This window comes from Alternaria arborescens (assembly GCF_004154835.1).
Source record: "Alternaria arborescens strain FERA 675 chromosome Unknown contig_16, whole genome shotgun sequence".
Classification (NCBI taxonomy): domain Eukaryota; kingdom Fungi; phylum Ascomycota; class Dothideomycetes; order Pleosporales; family Pleosporaceae; genus Alternaria; species Alternaria arborescens.
Window position 1 is genome coordinate 49,270 of NW_021167871.1, and position 9,917 is coordinate 59,186.

The 9,917-nt window shown below is 50.5% G+C and overlaps 4 protein-coding genes across 4 annotated transcripts; 2 read left to right on the forward strand and 2 right to left on the reverse strand.

The window, feature by feature from the left end:
- Positions 1–815: 815 nt before the first annotated feature.
- Positions 816–1,807, forward strand: AA0111_g7148 (hypothetical protein; the record flags this gene model as incomplete). The annotated part of the gene is made up of 6 exons (XM_028653450.1): positions 816–834; positions 884–899; positions 949–1,034; positions 1,211–1,349; positions 1,404–1,676; positions 1,729–1,807. The coding sequence occupies 6 exons, from the start codon at positions 816–818 to the stop codon at positions 1,805–1,807; spliced, it is 612 nt and encodes a 203-aa protein (XP_028505106.1).
- Positions 1,808–3,402: 1,595 nt separating this feature from the next.
- On the reverse strand, positions 3,403–3,954 carry AA0111_g7149 (hypothetical protein; the record flags this gene model as incomplete). The annotated part of the gene is made up of 1 exon (XM_028653451.1): positions 3,403–3,954. One exon carries the CDS (start codon positions 3,952–3,954, stop codon positions 3,403–3,405), a length of 552 nt encoding a protein of 183 aa, XP_028505107.1.
- A 2,577-nt stretch (positions 3,955–6,531) lies between these two features.
- Positions 6,532–7,022, forward strand: AA0111_g7150 (hypothetical protein; the record flags this gene model as incomplete). The annotated part of the gene is made up of 2 exons (XM_028653453.1): positions 6,532–6,743; positions 6,791–7,022. The coding sequence occupies 2 exons, from the start codon at positions 6,532–6,534 to the stop codon at positions 7,020–7,022; spliced, it is 444 nt and encodes a 147-aa protein (XP_028505050.1).
- A 799-nt stretch (positions 7,023–7,821) lies between these two features.
- On the reverse strand, positions 7,822–9,917 carry AA0111_g7151 (hypothetical protein; the record flags this gene model as incomplete). Its single annotated transcript, XM_028653454.1, has 2 exons — positions 7,822–8,393; positions 8,474–9,917. The coding sequence occupies 2 exons, from the start codon at positions 9,915–9,917 to the stop codon at positions 7,822–7,824; spliced, it is 2,016 nt and encodes a 671-aa protein (XP_028505049.1).

Here is a 9,917-nt window from a genome sequence, read left to right on the forward strand (position 1 = left end):
AAAAAGCACTGCCCACGCCACACCGTCAGCCGTCATCAGCCCTGACCATGCTGACCGTGCGGAGACGGTTGTATGCAACGGGCCACTCCGTCGTGCGCAGTACGCTATAGACATGGCAGCTTACTACGCTGCAGAGACAGGAGAGTCGACTTGCTGACTGACTAGCCGACGAACTCCTGGTAGCTGGAGAACTCATGTCCAGCTAAGCATGGGCGTCTCCTGTCTCGTGCAGTCCATGTCGTAGGGGATGACGGCCGCTCGTGAGATTGTAGGGGCGTCTGTTGTATCGCAGTCAGACCAGACCGCCCGCCATGCCTTCTTGCTCCGACTTTGTCCACCACCAGCCATGCTGCAAACGTCTATTTCCCGTCTTGTCAGATCTGTATCTGGCCGGTATATCACCGCGTGAGCAGACGCAGGGACAGCACCAACAGCGGTATCTCGTAATGGACAGGGTACCCGCGCCTCTGGTCCCAAGTATAGCCTCCTGAGTACTGATGTCAGAGGCCGAACATTCTCGCGTTTGGAATGGGTTTGTTTCGACGCGGTAAATTGGGGCTCAATATGCAGGCAATTGTCTACGGGCGGACTTGTTTCAGATGCCCGGCATTCTGCCTGGTCACATGATGACATTGGTACGGCAGGCGTATTGGACAGATGGGGAAGCGACCATGTCGTTCCTTCTAGCCGAGGCACGTTCGCATGCGGCTTGCATACGCGCATCGACTATCATGGCATCTCTCCTCCTACGCGTTGCACAGCCAAGTGTGTCCTTCACCTGCCGTAGAACTGCTCATCGAACATTCTCTTCAGCCATGGCTCAGCGACGCATTGGTAGGCGGCTCAGCAACATCTCGTGCGACAGTGGGCTGATGGACCATAGCGAACCCCGCCCTCTTGTATGCCTTCCCGCGGCGACTATCATTTCCCCTACTAATACCATCACAGTATCTGCGATCTTCAAGAGAAGTTCCGTCCTGCTATATATGAATTCCCCAAAGTCGTTTCGACTGCACAGAAGCTGCTCAAAGCAAGTGCGTTGCCCATCCCATACCAACATCTTCTTTCAAAGTCCAAATAAGACACCCAACATGGCATCTCCAGCCTCTTGAACCCCCGGATTGTCAGCCTAGAGGTCTCAGGCTGGCTTGCCCATTTTCTGTCGCTACACACTTCGCCCCACGCGCTTATTGCTGACCAACACCGTCAGGCAAATTACTGAACATTCCCGTATTCGCAACAACCCAGAACAGAGCGCGATTGGGCGAGACATGTCCGGAGCTGAAGTTGGATCAGCCCGATGGCATCAAGACAGTCTGTCATCTTGACAAGACACTCTTTTCTATGATGTGAGCTACAACATGGATGATGTGTGTCCCAAGTCATCTGCTGACTGTTGTTAGAACACCAGAAGTCAAGCAAGCCCTCGACTCACTCAATGCCTCCGGTCCACTCTCCTGTATCATCGTTGGCATCGAAAGCCACATTTGCGTCACCCAGACCACACTCGATCTCCTCCGATCCGGACACAAAGTATATGTCATTGCTGATGGCGTAAGCTCCTGCAACAAGGAGGAGGTGCCCGTCGCTTTGGCGAGGCTGAGGCATGAAGGTGCCGTGGTCACTACGAGCGAGAGCTTCATGTATGAATTTGTTGGAGATGCAGGAACGCCTGAGTAAGCAAAGCGGACATGCTGTTGTTCATGTTCGGGCGCTAACATCCGACAGGTTCAAGGAGATCATCAAGGTGGTCAAGGAGACGTCGCAGAGCACAAAGGAGGCAATGCAGACACTCTGCAAGATCTAGATTAGCTATATCTTGGCCTTTCACATGCGATTCCATGACTTTACAAAACTAATGTCTTTACACGGACTATATCATTGAACATACGTCAGTGCTGTATCATACTCATCTCTGTTGCTCTCTTCAGTTCCTCACCGTCCTCCCTATCCCCTGCATTGTCTTCGACCCCATGGTACATTTCTCCCTGATAAAGAAGTAGGAATGTATGCTCAACAAGAGTGATCGAGATAATCTCACCCACAAGTATAGAACTAGCTGCACAGTTCTGGATTTTACAAGATGATGGAGACATCGCAGATCTCTACGGCTCAAACAATTCTCTAGGTGGTTATGCTGATGTTTCTTCGCCAATTCCACAATCACTTCAGCGACTGGACTAAAGCCTACAGGCACTGATCGTGTTCTGATTGAGATTGAGGATGCCGCCCATTCATTGTTGGTAGAGACGCCAAGGGTTGTTGAAAGGCACAAGACTATGCTAGTCACCCTGACCATGGCCGTGCTAGTTGTTAGTTGTAGGATGGATGAGATGTCTGGAAGTTGAGGCTTGTATTGATGGGACTGTTATGAGTGAGATACACCTTTGTTGAATTATCATCGATGGGCTTTACGCGATCAACCTCGTTTGCTTAACTATTTGACACGCAGTTCATCTTGCTTATCCTGCATTGTTTGCATTGTTTTCGAGACAACCGGAAGCTGTCGTTACATTATGTGGTACACGTCAGGCGTACAATCATACTGTGACTAGTAGACATTGCCTTAAGCTCGCATGATCTTACATGCCATAAATTTCTTCTCCAAACCTAGCTACGGCTTCTACGGCCCACACCTGAAGAACTATGCTAGGAAAAATTGGTCAATACTCTTGCGAAGACGTTTCGTGATGCCATACAGGTGACGCTGAAGTTAGACATAGAGCATGTTTGGACAGGTAAAGATGACAAGCGCTGATTTCATGTCTCAGACAGCTTTCACATACCCAGGTATTCCAAGGCTCCGACCAAGGGTGGAAGGTAGAAGCTGGTACTATGCAGGACGTGTGTCGCAACTCATACATCGCTTGGACAGCTGATGTCCGTATAACTTCGTGGTCCTAAAAAGAAGGCTTCAATGGGTTTTCCGACCTTAAATTCCAGAACGACATCAGCGGTGTTCAGCCTCTACATCCCGGACCTTGCTCTGGGCTCGAATTCTCATGTGTTGTTCGATGCCGAAGACGACACTCTTGAATAGGGACCGCTCTTTCCTATCTCCGCAATCGAATCACGGTCTAAAATTACTTAATGATACTTGGGAGGCCTAATCTTGGTACCGGTCAAGGATGCAGAAAGATATCAACGTGTTAGATCATGAGTAAGATCTATTAGGAAGATAAAGGAAGTTGATAGGTTACTGCATGATCTGAGAAAAGGGCTAGGAACGCGGTCTAGTCTTTCAGTAAATGTGCTCGCTAATTCCAGCTCCGAAAATGCGCATATGCATATCGTGGTGGAACCGAGGAATTAAGGATGTGTTCTTTCTTGGAATGTATTATACATTTGTTCAATCAACTTTGATGAATAACAAAAGTCTCCCCGACTTAGAGAACACATCCTTTACACCCTTGAATCAGATGAATGTGCCTCGTTCTCGCGTTCGAGATACAAGGCGTCATCACCGTAGCCCAAAATCTTCTTCTTTAGTTCGTCATCGATTGTTTCTGGAGCCTTGAACCCATACCGCCCCCAGAACTCCGCTGTTCCATAGACAGAAACAAGACTAGTAGTCGGGTATTGCTCTGCGACAGTCTCCAGAATGTTTATAAGGCATTCGTGCGCTGAACCAGACCCACGGAATTCAGGAAGAATCGCCAAATCATGAATGTAATATTGGTTTGCGTCTAGAGCGATTTGTCCAAGAAGCCTGTCTAGAGCTGGCGGTTCGCGAAACAAGATAGGATGCGAGATGATATATCCGCGAAGCTCACCTGTCTCATCGAAGAGGCCCTGACAGCCTTGCGAGAAAAGTCTGGCGCGCTCTGCGAAGACTTCGTTGCTTTCTGGAAGACCGGGGTGGACTCTGTTGGCCACCTGAACGAGGCTGACGATGTCGCTGTTGGATAACGGACGCCATACCGCCTTATTCTCCTTGAACTGTTTCGATTCCATCCAGTTTTCGCGGATGGTATGGCATCCGACGCGCTATTTGATGTTACTAGAGACTTCAGCGTCACAACCGCGTCGATAACGCTAGGAAAGCCGTAGAGGCGTAGTCGAGGAGCTGTTGCAGTGTGACTTCAATGGACATCTAACAAAGAATCATGTAGACGTGCGAAGGTGGGTAGAGCCAAGGGTACCTATGCTGGTTATGTTCACAATCTAGCTGAGGAGGTGGTGACTGTCGAAGTTAGGTAAGCAAACGGCCGAACGCGTCAATGCACTTCAATGACGTGACATTTTCGCGTCCCTATGCTCATCACTCAACTATAGTCTAAATCTTATAACCAATTCGACGCTATCTCGCCTTTGCGAGCGATGTGATGAGCAGGAGTCTCGCCTTGCTACAGCTTATCACCGTAGCGTCCCGCGTCTGTGACTAGACCACTACTGTAGAGTGGGCGCACGCGCATCATATCCTCTATTCGACAAAGAAAGAGTATAGGATCTTCTTCTTCAACATACATCGTAAAGCGAAAGATGTCAATATAAAGAGAGAACTGTTCCGATCGCTAATCCAAAGCCACGGAGAAAGCGAACGTTTACCTAGGTAGCTCTTTGTCCCCAAGTCGTATTGCCCCTGTAGTTGTGCATACTTGAACTCTGGCCCGTCCAATCCTGTAAGCGAGGAGTGTTTGTCGATTGAAGGTCTGCTAGTGCTTGTCGTCGCGTTCTTTACTTGACAGGTGATATGGAGAGAGAAGGGTGAGCAAGGATGACGTGCTTATATAATATGGAGAGAATCTCAAGAGCTAGTATGTGCCTCTATTGACTGCCTGGACCCAGCGGTCTAGCTCACTTCTAGCTTCGATCTGAGTCCAAACTTCTAGACCCGCGAAGCTATGTGGGGTCAAGGGATGGCTGCGCTGGATATGATCGTTATATAGCGTATAACCAAGGGCTTTGTAGGGCGTCTGATCTTCAAGATAGAAGACCACGAGATTCGCGATTATGGATCTTGCGAATTGTTCCTGTGTATCGAGACGTCCCATAGGACAACCTTTTGCCTAGATCCTTGGCATCAGACTGGCATGAGTGCGCGAAGTCAAGCTCGACTCGCATCAGTTCTATAGCTACCGAAGTAGATGTGTGCTAGTCTCTGACGAAGAAGAGTGTAGTGTCGAATATGCAGTAAATTGGCCTATCGTTACCCAGGTAGTACCTAGGTACCATCAACCTCTTGTAAATGTGTCCGTGCTTGTTCACAGCGAACATTCTCTGCGCACCTTAATGCTACCACTGGCATAATGCGTCATTTACAACAAGCCTTGGCTATCACTACTGCACTTATTCCAGTCCAAAAAACGTATTGGCGAATGTAGTGTCTCGGACGAGACTACCTAACCTAAGTAGGTAGTCATTTCCCTCTTAAGACTGCTTGTTAGGTAGACACTGTTCGGCTACTACACTAAATCGCCCAACCGAATGTACCGAAAGTCTGGAAAGAGAGCTGGGATCTTGGAATTTCGTGAGCCCGCTACTGTACCTAGGTAGGTACCTTGTTCTGATGGTCAGTGCAGACCATTGGTAGACGTGCCGACACGCGTACCTGGTAACATGGCGATCGTTCCTATCACTACAGCTCCACAGCAACGCAATATCGAAGCATCTTCTTGCAGGGAGTCATGTTCGTGAGTGTTGAACGAGATGCTTGGGCTGAAGCAGTCAACAAGTACAGTGTTTCACGCCCCACGCTACTCTGGTGATGCAGAGACACCGTGCACCACTACAGAAGCCCCGATAATGAAGGTAATGAATCAACAAAAGCTTGGCTAGAGGCAAGAGCAGGAAATCGTACGACCCATGAACAAGCTTACAGATCAATACGTACCACCTATACCAGATATGATACGGGTTTGAGGAGCCGGTAAGCAGTAACTAGCCTCTAGGTACCTAGGTATTCACTACACAATGATCCAGGACTTCCCTGCCTCTGATGAGGTGAAATAGGCGTCATTAATATGATGGGCTTGGGCTGGATGCGATGGAATAAGACTTGACTGACCTAATCGGCTTGGATGGGCAGTTTGTTATCACCGGGTTACTAAGACAGAACTCTTTCTTGCTGTGTGTGTATTTCCAAAAGCGCATATCCAGGATGGAGGTGTCCCAAAAGCGATACATCTCAGTGCCGCACAGTTTCAAAAAATACACCTGGTCAAGTAAGTACATTCTAAAGCAGCACATTATGATCTGGTCTTACACAAGACAGAACCGATTATCTCAAATCCACTCGGTTCTTGTCGTGTTTACGGTCTTGTTCACTGCTCTTAAAAATGGTCCGACTACACTTGGTCGGGTGTCATCACAATACGAAAACCTTGGTGCTTACGCTAGGCGGACAAGAGAGACTGCGGAGCCGACTTGGTCGAGAGAGATGCAGTCAACACAGAGAAGTATATAAGCTGAGGAAATGGCCATTCATTCCTCTTCATCCGCCATCAACCATCAAAAGATCAAAAGATCAAAAGCTAAACGCCAGCCATCTTTTCACACTCAAGTCTGTCGCAGATACCTCTTATCCTCAAAATGCTTCTATCTCACCCAATCATCTTCTTCACCACTGCCTTCGGTGCGGTCTCTATGGCTAATCCGATCGCTAATGCTGAAGCAGCAGCACTCGCTATCCTCGACGATCTGCCCGAATGGGAGTCGTACTCAACCTCGCTTGAAGCACGAAATGCTGACCCGGCCGGGCTAGAGGCACGCCAGGGCGGCCCTATTGCCTGCATCGCCACGGTGTAAGTAACCCCTTATTGTTCAATGTGCAAGGCTGACAGAAGCGTAGTGGACTCGGTCCTCCGTCTCAGCCTTCGTTCCGTGGATGTATTGGAGTCCGCCCTGGCCTTATCACCAGGTTTTTTGTTCGGACTGCGGAGTTTCCCAACTGCGAGATTGGGGTTGAGGTTAACTACCCCAACTGCGCCCAATACCGCGTTGTCAGCATTCAGAACTGCGGTGGTGAACGCTTAGTCGATATCTCGAATGGCTCGTCTTGCCCACCACCACCTGGAAGATAGGCTACTACAAGATAAGGTACTGTTTAAGCTAAGGTCTTTTTTTTGGATCCCTAGAATATCCATGTCGAAGGAAAGGTTTCCTACTAGAGATCGTCAAAAGAAGGGGGTTTTTTTTTGGCCTTGGCATTTCAGTACTTGTAGACTAGCTAGATGAGACTTTCTATAGAACCGATGATGGCAACGTTACAAGTATCAAGGCACAGCATGAATGTAAACGACACAAGCACAAATGATGGCGAACGTATCGCTTTATTGATTTTCTATCCAAGCCAGCTCGATTCAGTGTTGTCCAAAAACAAAGAGAAGAAAGCATGCCTGCTGAAGTGCCAAAGCTATCAAGAGTCAACTATTGACCCTGTTTTTTCTAATGCCACATGATTGAAAGAAGGAAAAGGAAAGCATGAACCCGCTGAAGCAAACGCGTAGGCGCAGGCGCCACAACGGAAAGGATAGCCGATTGAACGACATTGAAAGCAAGTATAACCAGACAATAGAAGCGAACAGGTATGGGATATGGGAGGGATATCAATAGAACAACGAACGTGAGAGTAAATAGTCGTGAGTAGAAAGGAAAAGTAGGAAACCTGGGTAGTTCCGGAAAGAGCTGCGTGCGCAGGTTTACCACGAAGAGTGTGATTTGATAGTCTGTCCCCCTCATTTAGAGCTTTCGCGCTCATGGAGTACGGGAAGCTTGGACGGACTGAACGACACACGAGAAAGTCGTTTGGTAGCGTCTCGAAGCAGAGACGACCTATCATTCGAGTTCAGCAAACCGCGCATCTCAGCTCCTCATTAACAATCACCTCGGCGGGGTCTGGGCCGCAGCTACCTCCGCGACCTCGTCTTCTGGCCTCATTCTTAGGCCACCCTCGACCTGAATGCCTTGCTGGACCCATTCCAGTTTCTCAATATCTTCCAAGCTCTTCCGACCGCGTGAGACCTTCTTCAGCAGCCCTTCGACACACTCGCGAGCTCCTCCCCACTCCTTGCCCTTCTCAGCATCCCACTCACCGTCTTCGTCACCAAACTTGACCCAAGACCAGTCGCATCTGGCGATACGGTGAGCAGCTCTGCTACGAGACGCAGCCTTGCCCGGTAAGGGATCAAAGGGTAGTCGTCCCTCCATGAGAGCATAGAGAAGGACACCAAGCGCCCAGGAATCCGTTGAACGACCGTCATATGGCTGACCTAGTAGAATCTCCGGGGCTGCATAATCTTCACTACCGCATCGTGTTGTCAAAAGGGGCGATTCGGGTGGAGCTGGAATACGTCGAGAAAGACCAAGATCCGTAAGTGTCGCTATGGCATACGGATGGCTCTGTGGGTTCTTGAGTAGAGGCACAGTAGACACAGGGATGTTGAGAAGAACGTCTGGATATCATTAGTACAGAGTAGAATCGAAGAAACGTACCACTTGAGGCGCAGCAAGATAAAGAGAATGGAAGCAGTACTTTCTAGCTTGATGTCGCGGTGCACAATAAGTTGGGTATGCAAATAACGCACGGCGCTGACCATTTCGGCGAAGATACGATGGACGATATCGACAGTCAGCTTGTCGCGATGGTCACTGGCTACATCAAACAGATCACCACCGGGACAGTACGTAAGGACAATAAGAGCTTGGGCGTCATCGTGATCGAAGGCTTGGAGATGTACGAGAGACGGATGTGATACTGATCGGAGCATCTCAACCTCTCGCTTGAGGCTTAATTCTACGCGTTCTTCATCGGCACCCCCAGCCGGGCCATGCTCGACGACTTTGATGGCGACCAATTTCCGCGGATCCAAAACGTTCTCATCGAGAGGGTCCTTGGCCTTGGTCTTCTCGCAGGTTGCCAGGTAGACTTTGCTGAAAGTGCCCTGGCCAAGCTGCCGGACAGGGCGCCAGAGCTTCTTCGTCTTCTGGGGTCCACAGCGCACCACTATGTATTGAGTCTTGTCATCATCTGTCACGTCCTCTTCCTCGGTGTCGGTAACACTGCGGTTGCTTGCGTTGCTGGCGGGTGGAGTGGGAAGCCCGGCTGGCACCTTAGCGGGGACAAGGCCCCTCTGCATGGCAAGATATGTCTCGCGGTTCATGCGTTGCTGCATGTTGGAGTCCGTTTCTACCACCGAGACTTGTCGGGGACGAGCGTTACGCATTGCATCTGGAGTGTACTCGCTGATGCTTCTGTTGCGCTCGCGGGCTGCCTCGTTCCTCTGCTGAGAGTTTGCAGCGGCCGCTTCGATGGCGGCCGCTTTCAGTCCCGAGTATCCTTTCTTCTTGAGCGAGGGCGAAGGAGAGAGGGTGCCCTTGGTGAACATGGCGAAGGAGTCGTCGCGAGAGGCGCCTGATATGCCTCGTGAGCGCGGGCGATGGTCAGCTCGCTGCCATGGCCCCGGTGAGTCGCCCATCACCAGTGGTGATGGAAGTGGGGTTATGTCTCCCAGGGCGGCCAGTGCTGGCGACGAGATGGCAGACGAGGGCGACAGCGAACCGAGACTAGCAGTAGACCAGGCAGTCCTCAGATAGCCACTGTCTTGTATCGCAATCGGCGCAGTGGCCGACTGCCGCAGCGCGTCGCTCCCGTTGGCCTCCAGATTGGCGGGGTGGAGAGAGCGTGCAGAGTTTGGGTTGGACGAGGCGATAGCGAGGTCCGTGTCAAGCTTCAACGCGGTGGACGGGGCGCGGACGTGGTATCTGGGCAGCGGCAGCGAGGGATCCGTGAATCCCCTTCCAATCGACAGGTCCGAGTTGGTCAGGGTCGACGTCGCATTTAGGTTCGCGGGGGGCTGGAGGGCAGTAGTGTTTAGCGTGGCATGCGTCTTTTCCGGCGCGTCGTTGTGCGCGGCCGCCCTTTCGGCTCGAGGGTTGGAGGACGCGAGACCCGTAGAGGATGACTCTGGGCCCTCCAT